A 21,114-nucleotide genomic window follows, 5' to 3' on the forward strand; every position below is an offset into this window, starting at 1 on the left:
TGACAGCCCTGGAGAATTAAGTCCTCTGTCCAACTGCAGGACACAGATACCAACAATTCCACATAATATCCCAACATACCGCTACCCTGACCTGGGAGAACCACCTCTAGATGTGCGGGGGAATTTATTCATTCAGCCCCTTCGGGTTTCCCCCCCTCTGTGCTCAGAATGCAAAGTTTGCCCATTAGCTTTCCATTCGGTAGGCCCAGACCACCGGCTCATTTCACAGAACCCACTGAACTTTCATCCCATGGCTGAATTTTGGTCACGACTGATGTGGGTTGGAGCAGAATTACTGAACTAGAGGATTAAGGCTCCATTGGCTATTATCACTTCACTGAATCATCCAACCTTCATTTCCCCTACTGGTCCTGTAAGGTGTACGTTAGCAAGTTAACATTCTTTTAAAATTGGAAGAGCAAAAGTCCAGTTGCCCAACAGTCAGTTGGTACCCCAGCATGCAGTGGGACACGAATTAGTAGGCTGTTTAGAGCATTTCTACACCATCTACCAATTTTTTCCCCTCATTATTTATATTTAAAATAACTTACACAAGCATTAGGGATAAAGCATGAATGTGAAAGCACTGAAAGCCTGTCCATGTAAATGAATATAAGTGCGTTTGCTTTCAAAATTTACTGGGCCAGAAGGGAACAGCAGGTTAAAAGAAAAATACAGCGAATACCAGCAGAGACACTAATGGGTCTGGATGCCCAGAGACAGAGCTAACAATGCCTAAATAAAAGCATTTGTAACCGAGATCAATATTAAATGTACCTTGGGATGAGAATGCCCCTTCTTTGGAGATTAAGGTATTATTTTCTAGTACAGAACATGATGAAGAGGTCTAATTTATAGTAAATGAGCATATAAATAAAGTATGTGGAACTCAAGGATATAAAAGATGAATCACACATTTGTAGCATAGCTTCCGTAACCTGGAGTTGTAAAGAATTCTCTTCTTGTGGCAGAGTACCCATGTTATGGATCAGCACTTCACATGGCATCCTAATTTATCCAAGAAAGGAAAAAAAGCTGCTCAGTTACAAAATTATAATTCAGACTTTGAGCTTTCAAAGAATCTAATAATGAATAGATTTCTGCAGGCTGTGGCATTGGAATTTTGGTCAATACCACTGCCTTTGCACATGTGCAAATTTAGTGAAGTCACTTCAAGTAAAGATATTGCAACGCAAGCCAGTTTTACAGTTTATACTGGAGGATCATATGCTTGTGAAGCCATTAATAATTCAGTCTGTAATAATTAACATAACCATGTAAAGTCATCTAGAAGTAATGCAATGAGAGAGCAATTTATTACACTGATGTATTACATAATGGTAATGAGAAATGAGCAGAGCTTATTTTGTAAGGCTGAGCAATATGACATTTATAAATGCACCAAGTTTTGCTAAACTAAGGGATCATTAAAAATGCTACGAAATATTTCAAGTGCTTTCAGAACTGTTCAGACTCAAAATAGTTGAGTCATAGCTACTGTATGTGGCTCCAAAATCCAAATAGGAGTACTGTGAACACAGATGTCTGTACATTTATAAATACAACATTACTGGAACTTAGAAAATTCAGAGAACATAAGAATGGCCAGACTGGGTCAGACCAATGGTCCATTTAGCCCAGTATCCTGTCTTCCAACAGTGACCAATTCCAGATGTTTCAAAGGCACTGAACAGAACAGGGCAGTCATCAAGTGATCCATCCTGTGTCATCCCGGCCCAGCATCTGGCAGTCAGAGGCCTAGGGACACTGAGAGTATGCGGTTGCCTCCCTGACCATCGTGGCAATAGCCATTGATGAACCTATCCTCCATAAACTTACCTTTTTTTTTTTTTTTTTTTTAATTCAGTCATGGTTAGGGTTAGCAGTCATGAAACTCTTGATGAGGGACTGGGTAAAAATATAATCTGACTTAATTCCTTTTAAAAATCTTGGAAATATTTTGACACATCATGATGATTGTGTGTATTCAAGCATGTGCTGTGAAGCTGCTTAACACAGTGTGTGTGATGCAGCATTCAGTCAGATGCTTTGCTGAACTGGAGGAACAGGGTGTTTGTGTGCACAGTTCAGAACTCCCCTTCCCCATTTGTTTGAGCAAGAAAGAATCGCAATGAGGCAAGCTAGTGATATGGACTATGCTCCATGTGTGCGAGGAGATAGCGGAAGAGGGGAGAGAATACCATTCAGGCTGTGAGAAGGGAGACAATGGTGTTAAAGGCACCGGTGGAAGAGGGAAGATAGAGGAATAAATCATGCTCCACTTGTGATAGAGGAGATGGCGATAGGGAGAGAGAATAGTATCCACGACAATCCTGTGTGAGAGAATGAGGTCTGTAGGAAACTCATGTCTCTGTCCGTGGTGTGTTCGTGTCAAGGGGGCAAGTGGCAGGAGTCCTATAGTGAAGAGGTGAGTGTGAATTCTGATGCTTTAGCCATCTGTATTGCCCAGTGAGGCATGTGGAAAATTTCTGAGCAGAACTTAATCTTTCTGCATTAGTCTCCTTTCTGCATCTCATTCCATAAATACTGCCTTGTTCTCCTTGCTGTACACTGTGTTGACTTCTAAAGGGCACAGAGAATGTTGGCTGATTCTCCTTCTACGTTTACACACTTGTGAATACCAGTGTCTGTATTGCAAAGTACATGATTCTGTCTTACTCTTGCCTTGTGGCTGAAATGGAAGGAGAGCTGAAGCGAGTGTACTGGGATTTCATGGCACTTTCCTGGTTCCAATGTGCCTTTTAAATATAGGAAGTAATTTATTTTGGGGGGTGTTTGGAAGGAGATCTCCCTGAAACTGGAAAAGAGGAAAGAGAATGGGGCAGAGAGAGCACGCAAGTGATCTGCTTATCAAATTGAAGCATTGCTGTGTTCAAACTATAATAATCTTTTATCTCTTATTTCTCTGCTTTTGAGTTCTGAGGTAGTGTTTTCTTCCTTTTCTGTGGGTAGAAACTTTTTGTTTTGATTTTGTTCACATTAATCTGAAACAGACCCACTTTATTTATGAACCATTATCCTCTTGGGTGGGTCAATCTCCTTTAGTTGGCTTTGGTTAATAAACCCCTTGTGGTGGATAGAGTGCCTTCTAGTGGCTGAATCAGTAGTGTGTACTTGCCCTTTTCCATAGTCGGTGCTAGTTGGTAAGGGACACCATATTATCACAATGCAGTTTATTATCTCAGTAACCTGAGCTTTTCCAGGTTTCAGTCCAAAAGCCTTGGTAACTCACAGCACTATAGTATTTATACTTACAGAGGCAATTTCTCAGACACACAAACTGTGATTAAAATAATCATTGCTTCCTGATACCAAGAGAAGTCAAGGGTAAAATTTTCAAAGGCACCTAAGTGACTTTTTCAATAGGATTTGGCTCCTAAGTCACTTAGGGTAACATTTTCAAAGGCACCTAACTCAAGTTTTCAGTGTACAGCGTTGTCAGAGGCCTCTCTTCTGCCTGGGTGTCCTGGAAAGGTAGAAAAAGGGATGACTCTTCTTGTCGAAGAATAGAGTTGGTCACACACTCTAATTCACAGCTCTTGTTGTGCAATCTAGAATTGCTTAGTGCTAGCCATCCTGACTTGTGTCTTCTTCCTGAGATGAGAGAACAGGAGAAAGGGGAAGGATGGTTACATAAAAGCTTAGTTTAAAACTCAGCTATATCCCTGACTGAAGTCTTCAAATTAGGAAGCTCTAGAGGGTGATAGAACAGGCCATAAAGAATAATTAAGCAGTGGGGTAATAAGGTGGTAGCTTTTCACATACAAAACTTAATCTGAGCAATTCAAGCAATTCAGCAGCGTCAGAATTTGTGGGAAATATCAGATGGAATCATTTTGATCTAGCCTTAACAAAGAATAGGGTGACCAGATAGCAAGTGTGAAAAATCAGGACAGGAGGTGGGGGTTAATAGGAGCCTATATAGGAAAAAGCCCCAAATATCGGGACTGTCCCTGTAAAATCAGGACATCTGGTCACCCTAAGAAAGAGTGTAGGTAAAAGCAATCATAGCCCTGTAGAAAAATATGTCCGATAACAGCAAATGGCAGCTGTGTGTATAAAGCGCCTAGCTGACAGTTTACCTATAATTAGAGATTCTAAGGTAATTAATAGCCTTTTTGTATTCCATCTAGCACTTTCTGATTCATCATTGTGCAACTTTAGCTAATAATCGTCTTTTGTTAGATATAAGTATGTTTTTACATTCTTATGCCGACAATGCCAACAGCCAGACAATTGGTAGCTGTATGGGCTGATTACCTGCTACGTGAGTTAGAGCTCCCAATGAATGTTTTAGGGAATTAATCATTGTGATGCTATTATCCATACTTTTCCAGAATGCATGTTCCTGGTTACAGTTGTTGTTACTCAGGCTCAAGTGGGTGAGTGTATGAGTGTACTTCCATGTTGTCTGCATGTACAGAACTGTTTTTGATCACAGCTTACGCAATTAAACATACAATTTAATAGAGACAGTAACAGTACAGCGTGGTTATGGCTGTAAGAACAACGGGCCAACACTTTCGAAAACGACTGGTGATTTTGGGTGCCTGATTTTCCCCCTCTAAAATGATGAACATTCACTAAAAATCAGACCCCTCTATGCTGTCACAAATTGGACACTTTAAAGGGGAGGCATCTAGAATCACTAGCCATTTCAGGTAATCCTGACCCCTGAACTGTTTTTAGATTACATTATCGTAGCCGAGTGGCTTTATAATTGGCGGGGGGGGGGGTTAATTTGGATTTTGTTTGTTTATTTATGTGTGTGTAATACATAGATAACTTTATATCATAAATATACTTGGATCCATAGATTCTGTCTAGGTATAGATTTAAGTAATTGGACTAATGGTGCTTCATAAATAATACATCCTAATCACTATAAAAGGGATGGTCTTTTATTCTCTATTCAGAGAAATTTCTAATTAACACCTTGCTGTTAAAGGGGTAGCAGGGATGCTGGAACAATTTTTATAATGGGCGTGCTGAGAGCCATTGAACCAAACAATAAACCCTGTATATGATGGGAACCACTTCAAGGCAGAGGGTGCTGCAGCACCCCTAGTTCCAGCACCTACGAATGGTAGTGTTGCTCTCCATGGAGCCGCCAAGCCCATCGTGTAACTAGACAGGCCCCTGGAGTTTGGTGGAAACGTTGCCCGGAGCATGGACAGTTGTGAGACACCCAGACATGTGGGGTCCTAGTATGTGTGCCAGGAGCAAGTTGTGCAGGAGCAAGAAGTGGTGCTCTGAAAGCTGATGCAAGAGGAGAGCTCAAACCAGCATGAGAGGGAAGGAAACAAAGTTTGGGTACCAACTCTGAAAGCTGATGCAAGAGGAGAGCTCAAACCAGCATGAGAGGGAAGGAAACAAAGTTTGGGTACCAACAAATTACCTGAGATGCCTCTCATAAGCAGCAATCATTAGCAAATATTGGTCTTAATTGAATTGGTCTTAATTGAATCCCAGAGAAACATCCCTATTTAAGCAGGTTCTCCAGTTTGGAGGAGAATACTGTGTGTATGCATGTGTATATTCTCCCCTCACTCTCTGGTGACAACAGCAAAATCTTTATTTTTCAGATTGTTTGGGTTGCATTGGAATAGCGTTGACCTTGGGTGGAGACAAAAGCTTAAATCAGGCGGAAGGACTTGAAATGTGGACAAAGAAGGTTGCTCGTTTAGTTGAGAATAGCACATGTCAAAGGTCCAACTACTTGCTTTTAGGAGGATTTGAAAGATTTATGATTCAAGCTGTTTTTTGGGGAGTAGGCTGTAGATTGGAACATTCAGCCATTTAGGATTTAGCATCCAGAAAAGGATTAAACAATTTGGATTTTCCTGGTATCAGTCAATTTACGGAGGCTGAAATTACACTGGTAACGTTCCAGTTAAGTCTGTTCTTTTCCACATGGCTGAGCCTGGAAGGAGCTCATCCAGAGTTTCAGGAATGTAAACAATTGTAAAATTTGTGCCAAAAATGAAGGAGGGATTATTCTGATGTTAATTTTACCTACTCTTTCTCCTTCCTTACAGGGTTGCTAATAATCACAAACAGAATCTAATGACTGTTGCTAATCTGGGTGTGGTATTTGGACCAACGCTGCTTCGACCTCAAGAAGAAACTGTTGCAGCGATTATGGACATCAAGTTTCAGAATATTGTGGTTGAGATTTTAATAGAAAACCATGAAAAGGTAATGTTTTCCCCTTACTTCTGAATTTTAATAAAGTTTATAATAAAAAAATGGTCTCCGTGACAACCCCAACACAAATTCTTCAATAAACCACCTTCTCTAGATGATCAGTACACAACATTGCAAGAGAGAAGATCTCTTCTCTTAGCTAAAGGAAAATTGCCATTATCCAAAACTAATCTGGCTCATACCTGCCCTTGGTACCTTGTATCCAGAAGGAGTGTGTTTGTACAGCACCTAACACAATGGGGCCCTGGTTCATGACTAGGGCTCCTATGAGCTACAGTAATACAAATAATAAATAATAACAACAACATTGGGATTCTGTTCTTTTTTTAGATGCTGAAGCATATTATTTCAAACTGAAATTTCCCATGAGGGAATCGTACTTCCAGTTAAATACTCGGGTGAAATCCTGGCCACACTGAAATCAGTGGTAAAACTACCTTGGTTGTCAATGGATATGTCTACACAGCAAAGAAAAACCTATAGCTGGGGTATGCCAGCCAACTTGGGCTCACAGGACTCAGACTGCGAGGCTGTTTCATTGCTGTGTAGACTTCTGGGCTTGGGCTGGAGCCCAAGCTCTGGGCCTCTCCCACCCTGCAAGGTCCTAGAGCATGGTCTCCAGCCCGAGCCCAGAAGTCTACACAGCAATGAAACAGCCCCACGACCCTGAGTCGGCTGGTGTGGATTTTTCTTTGCTGTGTAGACATACCAAATGGGGCTATGATTTTTTGGGGTAGAAATAAATAAGAGTTGAAGAATTCCATAACAGCAAGGACGAAACGTGGGAAATGGAATAGTATTTCCAAATTGAGCTTTAGTTGGGCTGAAATCACATAATCAACAATTCTAGTAACTTATTTTTCTGGTTATCTTGGCTTGAGCCCATTTCATAGTCCCTTTTTAAAAGTCACCATGTGTTATCTTTTAATTTGGGCAAAGAATTTTGCTAGTTTCAATAGGTCCAGTGATTAGGACATTAGTCTGGGAGTTGGGAGCACCTGTGTTCAATTCCCTGCTCTGCCCATACTTCCTGTGTGACCACAAGCAATTCACTTTGCCTCTCTGCGGCTCTCAGTTCCCTATCTGTAAAATGGGAATAATAGCTCTTCCCTACTTCATAGGGATTTGTGTGGATAAATACATCAAAAGACTATGAGATGGCTGTCACATAAAGGAGGCTTAAAACTGCCAACAGCAGTTCTAAAACAAGTAAATTTTCAAATGCATTTAACAAGTGGTTCTCTCTCTGGGTTTTTTGTTTGGTTGGTTTTGGTTTGGGAAGTGCTGCTTAGTTTTCTGGACTACTGGAATGAAGAAAAGAGACCAAACTTTCCTGTGCTCTTCCTCAATCTTTTGTCTGTGGCATATGCCATTTTAGCATGCTTTGACCTTGGCCAGATTGCTTGATAGAGCTCTTAGTAGGATTATATGGGTAATTAAAGGAAATCACTGGAAGTGGCCCTTCTTCAGAATAAAACGGCTAAACTAGTGGGCTAGTCAGAATATCACCATTCCATTAACTATCAGTTGATTGTCTGAAAAAGAAAGTTCCTACTGAAAAAAGACTGGGAGTGGCTGGGTCACTACAAAAAGTAATTTTCCCTCTGCTGATACTCACACCTTCTTGGCAACTGTTGAGAATAGGCCACGTCCACCTTGATTGCATTGGCCTCGTTAGCACTGACCCCCCCCCACCACCACTTGGTAAGTCAACTCCCATCTTTTCATGTGCTGTAATATTTATACTGCTTACTGTATTTTTCACTCCATGCAGCTGATGAAGTGGGTTTTAGCCCACGAAAGCTTATGCCCAAATAAATTTGTTAGTCTCTAAGGTGCCACAAGGACTCCTTGTTGTTTTTGTTGATACAGACTAACATGGCTACCGCTCTTGATTCCTACATTCTAATAAGCCAAAGTGCATGATATTGGTGTCCCATCACGTGAGATGCTCAGTACCTTCAACTCTCATTGAAGAAGTTCCTAGCTCCCAATTCAGTGTTTTGGGCACAAAATCAGTGTCTTTCAAACAAGTGTCTGTACTGATTAGTGAGAGGGCCACCATCAATAGGAGGCTCAGAACTTAGATTTACCAATGAGTATTCAACTTGTTTAGTTTAAATTAAACAGATTGCTGTATCACCACGGATGTTTCTAGGCACACGCTGCTGCAGACCCATGCTAATTTAGAATGACGAGACTCTGTTTAGAAAGACGTCACAGTTTATTCTTTCTCCAAAGCTCTAGCAGAAGTGAACGCACACATCTGACACATCAGCCATTCACAACATATTACTAAGACAGAGGACCTTCACCTTCTTTAAACCAGGGGTGGGCAAACTACAGCCTGTGGGCTGGATCCAGCCCCTCAGGGCTTTGGATCTGACCCGCGGGATTCCCGCTGCCGCGGGCTCCGCACTGCTCCTGGAAGCGGCCACGCCACGTCCCTGCAGCCCGAGGGGGTGGGGCAGCAGAGAGCTCCGCACACTGCTCTTGCCTATGGGTACTTCTCCCAGAGCTCCCATTGGCCCCCTCATACACCCCAGCCCCTTTCCCTGAGCCCCTTCCTGCACACCGCACCCACACCTCAACCACCTGCCCCAGCCCTGCAAGCAATTTCCCCTCCCAGGTGTGGCCCTCGGGCCAAAAAGTTTGCCCACCCCTGCTCTAAACAGATGCAGAAAGCCAGGGGCGATTGTTAATGATGTTCCATTAAATGTGGAAACAATGTGGTGAGAAGGGAACGGGGAAAACAGGGCAACTCCGATTATTCTCACAGAAATTGCTGTCATGTGGCATGTTGTCATGTGGCACCTTTGCATTTATTCAGCCCAGGGGAGCTATTTTATTTTCCTTTCCTTTTTACTTGGAACAGAATAGAAAAGATGGCTTAATTATGAAATTGCCTGACCTGAGGAGTGAGCAATGTGAATAGCAGGTAAATACCCTACAGGCCTCTCTATTGCTCAGTAGCATCCGCCACTGGCACACAGTGCAAGGTTCAGCATTACCTAGCATTAAACCCTCCCTTGAATCCCTTTAGGAAATTGACTGATTCTGTCTGAACGAAGTCTCTCACTATGCGAGCTGAATGCTCCATCGGCTGGCACTCTTTAAGGAATCAACAACAGATTTCAGATGTTCAATTTGCATCCTTCTAGACTGGAATTCTAATCTCTGGTTGCCTGTTAGGCTTCCTTTTGCCTCCTAGTATTCAGGGATGGTGAAATTAGCAGATTCCCATCAGCTATTTAAAGACAATTTGTGGCAACAGCATGCCTGTCCGAGAAGCGAGTCAGTTATGTCCATCCAGCAGCAACTAATGCTGCTGATGCTTGCCGTCTGTCATTTGGCAAAAAGGATGGTGTTGCTCATAGGTCAGCCTGGTCCAATTCACAGCGAGAGGACCATTTGCAAACTATCCTCCGTATTTGTGGAGTGCCCCTCACCATAGTATCTAACTGCTAATGGACTTTCCTGTCCATTCTTTTGCCTTGCCCCCAACAAAAAGAAAAATCCCTCATTATCTCAGTCAGAATTCTTGCATTTCCCCTCAGTGGTCCAGCAAAGGCACCAGGTTCTGAGGCGTCCAGGTCCCCAGCCATTGTCTTTCTTGGGTGGAAACCCACGTCTCGCTCCCTTCTGACAATTTCAACCACTGAAATGCTCAGCCTTGCTTCCTCTTGCTGCTGCCCTTTGACTCTTTTGCAGGGGAAGGAGGACTGAGAAGGCATTTTCTTACTATTGCTGTGTCACCTCCTCCGCTCCCTCTCCTGCACAGGGTTAGGATATGATGGTAACTGGTAACCACATTGAAAGCTATTTGAAGGGGTCAGTTCCTCAAGTGGGTGAGAAAGAGGAAAGGGAGGGCAATATCTAAGAATAGTCCTAACTGTCTCTTTGCATGAAATGTTGGCAGATCATGAAGCCGAGCCCTGTAGGCTGATGATATATTTGCTCTGCTTTTTAAACGCAGGTTTAATAGGCTGGATAACTCCACCGGGTTAAATGTTCAGTAACAATTTGACGTCTCACGCAGCACATCTTTCAGCTGTCAAACTATCTCCATTTGTAGGCTTTAGAATCATAATGTGCAGTGGTGGTGGTGGTTTTTCGGGGTGGGGAGGGAGGGTTATCTGGCAGGTTTGCATTTCATTAGTACTATTGATCTTTCCCAATGTAATTAATGACAACTGATCTCTAAAGCTGTCAATGGAAATGCGTGTGTGGGAGGATTTCGAAGTGTTAAGCCTCGAACTGACACTTTGAAAAATGAATTGCATTTGTGCCACTAATGTAAGTAAGTTGCATACTAAATGACTATGGGTCAGTATCACCATTTAGCATGGATTCACTGCAAATTATCTTCTAGGGGAAGAAGGCAGGAGTACTGGGGGAAAAACTTTTTAAAACCTAATTGGGCATAAGCTTTCGTGGGCCAAGACCCAGATGCATCTGATGAAGTGGGTTTTAGCCCACGAAAGCTTATGCCCAAATAAATTTGTTAGTCTCTAAGGTGCCACAAGTAGTGCTCGTTGTTTTTGCTGATACGGACTAACACAGCTACAACTCTGAAACCTTTTTAAAGCCTAGTATCCTTGTCATGTTGTTTGCTTCTTTAAAGTTGTCACCTTACAGTATATGTCTTAATATTAATTGATGAGAGCTGATAAAAGCCTTCCCAATGGAGATACTTAGGTGACTAGCACTATACAAGTGCATTGCATGTTTACTGCAGTTGCTTTACATTGATTTACACTGGGGACTCACATGTGGAGTGATTTAAATCACCAAATGAAAAGCCACAGTTTAAATCAGGGGTGCCTAACTTACAGACTGTGGGCCGTACACAGCCCACCAGAGCATTTCATAAGGCCCGCGGCCTGCTTCAGCACAGTAAACTAACGGGCAATCCATTTGCATTTTGTCGTCATGTTTACATCATTTTAGTTTACACAAGTGTGTAAATAGACAATAGTGTACACAGAAACAACCTACCCCAATACATACAAAACAAGCTGACCTTACAATATAAATCAATACAGGTGACTTTAAATCTTATTAAAATACGTAGTATCTGTTTGGCCCACACAAGGTTGTGCTTAGATTTATGTGGCCCTCCTGTGTAGTCGGGTTGGGCACCACTGATTTAAATAATCAATTTTTCCACTTTTCCATTTGTACTTTTGTTGTTTTATAAAGAAAGGTGCATTCTCATTGGTTGATATAACCATTAAAACATGTTGATTTACAATGGCAGTGGTTCTCAACCTGTGGCCTGCTGGCCGCTTCTAGCCCAATCAACACATAGCTATAGCCCATGTAACATCCTCAGGGCCATCCAGGTCATATATATATTGTGTGGATACAGCCCACATAACACACACAGAGCTGAATATGCAGCCCACAATAGTAAATAGGTTGAGAACCACTGACCTAGAGTCTTTATAGAGACAAAGTGGGCAAGGTAATTTCTTTTATTGGACCAAATTCTGTTGGTGAGAGAGACATCAGGTCCAATAAAAGATATTACCTCACCCACCTTGTCTCTGCAATATCCTGATACTGACGTGACTGCAACTACACTGCATAGATTTGGCACATCTTTTTTTGCTATCTAGGTGGGTACACTGTAATATTTACATTTATTTAAGACAGGATATAGCTTAATATTTTCAGATTCTTATTAATTGTACATTATATGTTAGGAAATGGTAAATGCTATATTGCTTATTTACTAGATGATTAACTTTTTGCTCATGATTTGTGTCAAACTGCGTGAGGATGGCAACTGGGATTTAATAAAGTCCACAGAACAGGATATTATATTTATTTTTATTAAACCAGACAACCTTAAATGTTTTGGATACATAAACTTATTATATTAAAATAAGCTGCACATTTACAGCTAAATGACTATTAAAATGAGGATTTAACTATAGGTAGTGAATTAAACTGATTCTTTCAGATCAGCCTGGGAAAAAAATTAAAATATACCTAAGTAAAAAGTGACTAGAGCTTAAGTTCCTACTCCGCTAAGTTTCTTGAAAATGAGACAGTCTCCTAAGTTACGTAGGCTGTCCTTCAAACTTTTAAAGCTAGTAGATCTCATCCTCCCTCCCCTCTCATTTTTATTCATAGTCTGGAAGAGAGAGACAAGTTTTCCTACTTTTTTCAGCTCCAGACTGATTTCTCAATTTTGACTGAATTAGTCCAAATGAAGAAAATATTATTTCTGTGCCTGCAGCTATGAAAAAGCTGGTTTAGCACTTCAACAAACTCTGGTTTCAGGTGCTTAGCTAGTGATTTGCACCAGTTGAGTGGTTTCACTTTCTTTAAAACATCATCAGCAAACACCCACTATTTGAATGGTTCACCTCCAGCCCTGACATTTGTTATGCTTGGCATGATTGATGAGTGATTATTAGTTGCCTGTGTCATAGCAGCAGCATCTTCTTGGGCAGTTAAGCATCTACGTTACCGCTTTGGGTTGAGTATATAAACATGAAAATGAGGTGAAGCTTCTTTACTGCCTGCGGTTTAACTTCATTGTTGGATATTTTTCTTCAATGTCTCTTGAAGATCTTTCCAAATTTCAGCAGCATCAACAATACAGCAGCAATCTTTCTGCCATTTGTCCAAGGCTATGGAAATGCTGAATATACTGGAACTTATATCTTCTATATTTCCCTTTAATCCAATGTTGACTACTTTGGCTGTGATAATTCAATTTGGTTTATCACAGTTTTCTTCACAAATTGTTATCAGAATAGGCCATTTCTTAGTAAATAACTCAAAACAATCAGTCTCTGAATTCCATCTTGCATCGGGGGGAACAATTAGTTTGGATCCCCTGTTCTCTTTGGTGAAGCTGAAGCAAAGTGGTTGTTAACAGAAGTATTTTTCAATTTCAGCAACATTTTCCTTTATTTTTGGAGTTGTACTTAAATCTTTGTCTGAAAGAAAAGGAGTACTTGTGGCACCTTAGAGACTAACCAGTTTATTTGAGCATGAGCTTTCGTGAGCAAATAAATTGGTTAGTCTCTAAGGTGCCACAAGTACTCCTTTTCTTTTTGCGAATACAGACTGACACGGCTGTTACTCTGAAATTTGTCTGAAAGATGCCTCAGATGAGCACTGCACACACATGTGATATTTCAGGTTCTCTTCATTATCTTCTTTATCGTCTCATCTTTGCTACATTTGTAGCACTGTGACAAAGCTACATACTTGAATTTTTGTTCACAGTTTGTTGTAGCTTTTACTGCTCTTTCTTTTAAGTATTCTATGATATGGGCATTTCCTGATGGATCAGTTGTTTTTGTCAGATAGACAACCCCATTTTCTGTTGTCACACAAACACACGTTCCTGGATCATTGTGTACATTGCTCCACCCATCAAGACTCAGATTAACAAATTTCACACCAATGTTTGTTGCAGACTGTTCAGTTTCTTTCACGCTGTATCCAGCAACCTTCCAGCAGTGTTTGCTCTGCTGCTTGGAGTGTAGCCTGGTTGTAACGATTGAACTATGTTAATGAACTATTTGTTCTGAACAAGATGAAAAGGAGAATTTGTTGCATAAATGATGAACCGAGCAATCTTGTAATCTATGGAGGCTTGCTGGCATTTGTTGGTCCTGATTATGAACTCAGCTATGTTTTTACTGGTTGTTGAAGTCTTCTTTTATTTTTTTTTTTTTAATATAGGTAATTTACTGTCTGACGTATGTTTAGTTGCAGCACAGCTGGTGGTACCAGTAGATGACAGAAGTTGTAGATGTTGCAGATGATGGATGTTCATAACCTCTTAAATCGAAGCTAGATCCGGAAATAAAATGGTGTATATATTAAAAAAAAAAAAAGTAACACTCAGTCACTGAGTATTATGCAGTGCACAGCTTTAAAAAAATGACAGAGTCTTGCTGTGGGGGTGCTCTCCAGACCATCATCCCTTGCAGTGGGAGCTCTCTCAATGGCCATTGGCCCCGTCACTACATTCCCTCTCTGAGCTGGATCAGAGATGTTTGATCTGTAACATTCTGCCGGCTGCTCTAGCTTCACAGTTGTTCATACTAGATTAAAGCTAGCTTGGGTATGTCTACACATGCTGCTGCAATCAAACCTCCCAATTGCAGAGTAGATATACCCAAAGAGACAGAGCAGCAGAGCTATGATTATAATTTGCAAATCCTGGCAGCTAGTCCCATAGCTGTTCAGCTGCCTCTCTCTATGTTAATTGGAGCCTTTATGTGTGAGTAATAAAACACAGGTTTACTCCGTGGAGAATGGGTTTTGAGTGAGTGCTACATTTAAAAATTTTTATGTAAGGATTAATCTCAGCTTTGGGAAATGGAGTCTCCCTCTTTGAGTCCAGCAGCAGGGGTGTCTCCACATTTTTTGTTAAAGAGGTCTGTAGCAATTTCAAAAATGTCAAAGTCAAATCTGAAGTAAAGTATTTATTTACCTTCTAGTCCTTTGTTTCTTCATGGCCTGAAGAGGAGACTGGAAACAGACATCAGCACTTTCTTAATTTAGCTATTTATTGATTTCTCTCTTGTCCATTGTAAGCAACTACTTCTACCTTCAGTGCTACATGATGCTCAAAGGGGACATAGATAGTGGATTTGAATATCCATGCTACTGTGCCAGATGGTTCCCCCTCTGTCATCCATTTTATCTCAACAGGCCCAATACCCTTAGAATTTGAAAGAGCAGCCTTAGCAAAGCTCTCCTCCTTGTCTTCTCCAATCTTCACAGTAGAGGTCTTCAGAGGTAGCTGGCTGCATCCTCTGGGAGTATCCCAGGCTTCAGTAGAGCAATCCCTGTTGCCTGTTGCCAGCTTGTTGACACTTCTCCGGTTCTGTGTAGGACAGTAAAAAGCTCCGCCAGCCATTCCCATCTCCCCAGATTCTTGAGAAACTCTGAAGGAATTCCATCAACACCTACAGCTTTCTGGCTTTTGGTTTCCAACAGTGCAACATTGATCTCCTTGACAGAATATGGGGAAGAGAGTGGGGATTCCTCCGGGCATTATTGAAGATTTCTGCGGAGTTCCCACTGGATCTCCTCACATGTAATCTTGTCTGTCAGCATCTTGCTGTTAGAAAGAAGATGAAAAGTAACAGCATTTGCTGTCACCTTTGCTGAGCATTGTGTTACTGGCTGGGATCCTCCAAGTTGCCACAAAAGAGCCCATGCCTTATGGCTCAAATGGGTGAAATCAAGACTTTCAGTGGTCTCTTTCCACCTCTCCAGGCGTGCCGAATTCAAGGACTCAAGCAGCGCAGTGGCTTTATCTGGGTTGCCGCTCTTTTCCTATTCCCTCAGGAGAGACTCGGATTCTTTTGTCCAGCAGGGGATGAAAGCCTTGTGGTGACCACACAGGATGTACTTCTTAGTGGTCGATTTTAGGATGTTTGTAAAACGACTGAAGTTTCTAGGTATCAGGTTTGAGCCGTGGGATCTGAGATTCTATTTCTGAAGTGTAGGTTAATCAATCGTGCGGAAATTCCAACATGGCTTTGGCACAGACTGCATAAGAGGCACGTCCAGGCCATTCTGGAGGATGATTGGGCGATGTTGGCTATGAGGGAAGTGGCTCAACATGGTTCTTGTGGCCAGTGGGACACATGCCCAATTATGGGTCACAAAACACAGGTCAGGGTTGTGATCCATTGTCCATCCGATGAGGTGAGCTGTAGCTCATGAAAGCTTATGCTCAGATAAATTTGTTAGTCTCTAAGGTGCCACAAGTACTCCTTTTGTTATTGTCCACCTCGCAGACCAAAAAGATCCAGATTGCTTCAGATCATAGAGCAGGTGGAGGTCTTCAAGAGAGGCCCATTCTGTGATCTGTTCCCCGGCTGTGTCATTTAAGCAGTATCCCTAGTCTTCGTGATGGCTGTTAAAGTCACCTATGTAGATGGCCGGATGAGGAAGGGAAGATAAGGTGGGATCAGGCCACATGATGTTAGGTGGTTGTATATTTTTTTACTGTAATGATGTCCCTAATTCTAACCATGTTGATCTCTCACCCACTGGTCGATGATTCTTCCAAAACTTCCACATCCTCTAATCCATTTCGCATGTACACTGCTAGCCCATGTTTTGGATAGTTGACAGCAGTGATTTCAGTATAGCCATAGATGATATATCTGTCAGCTTTATCTTTTTCTTTCATGTGTGTTTCTTGGAGGGCCACAATGTCAACGTGATGGTTTCTGAGGGTCCTCGAGAGGTAATCTGCTTTTTCCCTGGACATCCCTTCTACGTTAAGTTGGTATATTCGGAGGACTGGCCCAACTGTTCTTTTTGGGTCCTGGAAAGGGTAGTCTGAGGAAGTATAATCATTGCTATGTTCACTGGGAAGTTGGTAAAATGTCATCCAGTGGCCAGTTGACGACACTTGTATGTTTGGATTTGCACAAAACACAGAGCTCAAAAAAACCCAGCATTTAACAGAAGCACCACATAAAGGTTGTCTTGCTCTTGCTGTGCTGAGTAAATAAAGCACACAGAACCACATGATAGAGCTGTGATCATTAAGAGCAGCTCACCATGCTATTATCCTGCTGTTACCCAGGGCTGCAAATTGTCTATAAAATGACTGTTTTAATCTGCTAAAATATGAGCTTTTGCAGGGCCAGGAACACTTTTAATTTTTGGAGTTGGTACACCAGGGAAAATACGGGGAGTGGGGGGAGAATGCTGTTAATAAAAAGGTTTGGTTTAATAAAAGAAGCTTATAAAATAGCAGAAAGACTACTGGGGAGGGTATTTTCTGAATCTTGTACGACTGAAGTCACCTCAGTGAATGGAGTGTAGGCTACAAAACCAGATACCCTTCACTCTGTAAATAAGTATTTAGCAATCTGCAAAGGGTGGATGAGATGGAAAGGAAACAATATATATTTTGATATAGCATCTGAAAATTAGATGGAAAGGAAACAATATATATTTTGATAGCATCTGAAAACTTGTAGCCTCTTTTCTGCAAAGTGATCTCCAGTTCTGCAAAATTGCATCAGTGAATTTATGAGCACAAGACTCAGTGATTATCTGATATCACCCATTGTGCAAACATTAGGATCAATTAAAATTTTTAACTGCAAGGCAAAATTATGGAAGATTATCATGGATGAGATGCTACATTTATAGGTTTAATTAAATTGGTTTATAATGGGTTCCAGCAAAATTAAAACCACGCTGTCTCGGTTAAGCCTTATTTGGTCAGAAGTTACATACATATTTGCTTTAAAGCATGTGACTGTTTTTTCTGTTTTGTTTTTTGTTTTTTTTTATTGGAAGTTAATTTTCAACTCTCTGTGAGAAATAATAACACGCAATACAATTAGTAAATACACAATACAATTAGTAAATGTAGTTTTTTTTCTGTATCTGTTTGGGTTTTTTTTTTAGTACAACTCCCATGCAGAGTGTTGTATCTATGGGAGATCTAAATGCAAGAGCAAAAGAAAGGAAGTTAAACATTTATTCTGATTAAGGAATTACTGTAGGGCAAGGCTAGTCATTAGCCCCACCATGTCAGGAGATAAAAATCCCTAATGGAGCAGAGTTGGGGACTAGCATCTTGTAACACATCTCTTGTCTCCTGGGTCAGGTGACCTAGAATACTATAAAGTGGGAGCTTTGGTGGATCCTACTTGAAGTGTCAGTCTTTCTTTTTGCTATGATAAGTTATACCAATGTTATTGTAATTTTTTCTTGTTGAATTGAATGGGAGGCTTTAAGAAACCTAGACTGAAAAGCATATGTGTCTGAATCTTAGGTGGTCCACCCCCAGTACTTGGGTTCTGTACCAGATGAGTTAGTGACAAGCAGAAAGGGATGTGTGTCAGATACCCAGGACAACCATTGGTAGTTGGTCGCTCCTAGGGAGAAAGAGTAGCACGTGAAATGGACCAAGCTACTTGTGAGAGCAATTGTGGCTTGGCACTTCTTCAGCTGATACACAAAGCAAAACAGTGTGAATGAATGTGTGAGTTAGGTATGTAGCTCTTGAAAAGGAGCATTCAGATAGGAATACACGTTCTGTCTTGCAGCCTGTCCAGCAACTTACTTACGCTCACAGGCAGCTTTTTGTTCATCAGGGTCTTCATCACTGGCCCTGACTTTGAAAAGAATTTTTGCAATGTGAGTAATCGCCACTTCCTGTTCCTTTACACAGTGTGTATCCTAGTACAGTGGTTTTCAAACCTTTTTTTCTGGGGACCCAGTTGAAGAAAATTGTTGATGCCCGCAACCCAATGGAGCTGGGGATGAGGGGTTTGGGGTGTGGGAGGGGGCTCTGGGCTGGGGCAGCGGGTTAGGGTGCGGGAGGGGGTCAGGGCTCTGGGCTGGGGCTGGGGATGAGGAGCTTGAGGGGCAGGACAGGCTTTAGGTTTGGGGGAGGGTTCAGGGCTAGGGCAGGGGGTTGGGGTGCGGGAGGGGGTCAGGGCTCTGGGCTGGGGGTGTGGGCTCTGGGGTAGGGCTGGGGATGAGGGGTTTGATGTGCAGGAAGGGGTTCCAGGTTTAGGGGGGCTCAGGGCTGGGCCAGGGGATTGGGACAGGGACTCCAGCGGCTCCCAGTCAGTGGCGCAGCCAGGGTGCACCGTGGCCCGGGCTGCGGCCCAGAAGCAGCCAGCAGCAGGTCTGAGTCCTAGGCGGAGGCGTGCAACTCTCGCCTGGAGCCACCGCGCCCTCCCCCCCCAGTTCCCATTGGCCGATGACTGGCCAATGGGAGTGTGGAGCCGGTGCTTGGGGTAGGGGCAGCGCCCAGAGCCCCATGACCCCCCTGCCTAGAAGCTGAACCCGCTGCTGGCCGCTTCCGGGGCACAGCGCGGTGTCAGAAAAGGTAGGCACTATCCTGCCTTAGCTGGGCAGCACCACCAACGGGACTTTTAACGTCCCGGTTGGCAGTGCTGACCGGAGCAAGGCGACTCAGCGCCTTACATGCCACGACCCACGGTTTGAAAAACACTAGCCTAGTACAGCAGTTCCCAAACTTTAGCAACTCCATTTTGATTTAAATTTTTTCACGGACCCCCCACTCAGCCCCAGGTCCCGCTCCCACTCCACCCCTTTCCCCAAGGCCACACCTCTTCTCGCCTCTTCCTTTCCTCTTCCATGCCTCTTTCCATCCCTCTCTTGAGCATGCTCTCTCCCCGCTCCTCCCAGTGCCTCCTGCACCCCACTGAACAGCTGTTCCCCGTTGTGCAGGAGACACTGGGAGGGAGGGAGAGAGGGAGGGAGGAGGAGTTAATCAGCGAGTCCCGCAGACCCCCGGAGTACCCTCGCAGACCCCTGTTTGAGAAACGCTGGCCTAGTATATACAAGCTATGCTTGAGCAGTATTTAAAGATAGGACATTTGGTTGATGTGCTGTTAGTTGTGTGATGTAGAGGACTTTGAGTATCCATGCAGGTCAGCTACTGTTGGTTGGTTTCCCCTGGATAAAGTTGCAGTAGAAAATGGAGATCAGCTTTTTTAAAGAGCCAAATATGTGCCATCCTCAGAGTGAAGTGTACAGCACTTCAGCAGGTCGAGTTGAATTATCAGGCCACCTGAATTTTCATGGACATAAAGTGCAAAAATCACCCTGGCACTTGTGTAGCCAAAGTATTAGTATTGGTCATGACTTACATTGACCAAGACAGATCTTCAGCAAGGCCTACTTACTCCTGGCTTCCCAGCTAATTAGAGTAATTTAAATGGCACTTTTTAAAGGACTCTAAGCACTAACATTTACCACTGACCCTGCTTTTTGATACCTTCAGGAGAGATGTGACTTTAAAATAGCTGATTAAGGCTTCTGTGTTTTTTGCATTTATTTTTAAAAATTAGCATGGAGGTTTTTTTTTGTCACAAAACAATAAAGCAATGAGTTTTTGGCAGCTATTCATACTAGTTGGCAGCCAGAATGTTTTAGCTTTTGTACAGGGGTTTGGCTAAATCTGAAAGCACTATTACAGTTGTGTCCTGGCTGAGTGTCTTACATTCCTGGAGGCGTGGGGAGTGAGGTGTTTTTGAAATAGCATTTTCTACAGTCCTAGAGTTGAGCAGCCTTTGAAGAGTTGGGGCCCAAAGAGCTAGAGCAGAAAATGGCACTGAAGTGTGTGTTTAATGCATTCTTGCTAGGGGAGCCCTTGAAAGAGTAGCCTTGAGGGATCCCCCGTGCAGAAACTAATAGCTCCAAAAATGCTGCTGTTTCAGCTCATCCCGTTCAAAAATTCCATTCCCTTTAGGAAAAATGTGATAACTTAGTTTTCAGACAGCTGTGCATGGGAGTTACAAAGAAATTCACAAGCTGGTTGACTTCACTAGACCCTGTGAACTGCCAGCCTATGGGGAACAGCTGCAGAGCATGCGGATTTAAATATATAGATATCTATTTAATTTTACTTTCTGTATGTCAACTTTCACAGCTAGCTGCTAAGCGTAAGCCGGCCTTCTAAGCGGGAAGGGCATGAGGCTACGAGAATTACTCGTGTTTTGCTAATTAGCAAAAAAAAGCTTTGGTGAGGAGTAGAGAAAGGGGGTGGAATTGGGGTGGGGGTGGAATTTAACATGACACTGTTAAAGGCTGTTTCTTTCATTATTGTGATTCTGTGCTGATAACTGAGGTCCCCTCCATCCCCTGTTTCATAGCAACACTTGACCTTTCTTTTAAAAAAACAAAAGAAGAACAAGCCCATCAAACCCCCATCCTTTTATTTATAGATATTTAACACTGTGCCAGAGACACTACCGCCAAACTCGCAGCTGCTGTTACTATCTCGTAAGAAGAGTACTGATTCCAAGCCTCCTTCCTGCAGCGAGAGACCATTAACACTCTTCCACACAGCACAGGCCAATGAAAACCGTAAGTATGTCAATCCTAGATGCA

At 42.5% G+C, this 21,114-nt stretch overlaps 1 protein-coding gene across 4 annotated transcripts in view; it reads left to right on the forward strand.

The window, feature by feature from the left end:
- Positions 1-21,114, forward strand: part of ARHGAP26 (Rho GTPase activating protein 26) — a 317,111-nt gene that overhangs the window by 215,169 nt on the left and 80,828 nt on the right. For all 4 annotated transcript variants that reach the window (XM_048859791.2, XM_048859790.2, XM_048859787.2 and 1 more), the window contains 2 exons: positions 6,060-6,219; positions 20,949-21,090. In XM_048859791.2, coding sequence (XP_048715748.2) covers positions 6,060-6,219; positions 20,949-21,090 — 302 coding nt within the window. The remainder of the gene's footprint in view (positions 1-6,059; positions 6,220-20,948; positions 21,091-21,114) is intronic.

The sequence above is a fragment of the Caretta caretta genome, chromosome 8 (genome assembly GCF_965140235.1).
Source record: "Caretta caretta isolate rCarCar2 chromosome 8, rCarCar1.hap1, whole genome shotgun sequence".
Taxonomy (NCBI): Eukaryota; Metazoa; Chordata; order Testudines; family Cheloniidae; genus Caretta; species Caretta caretta.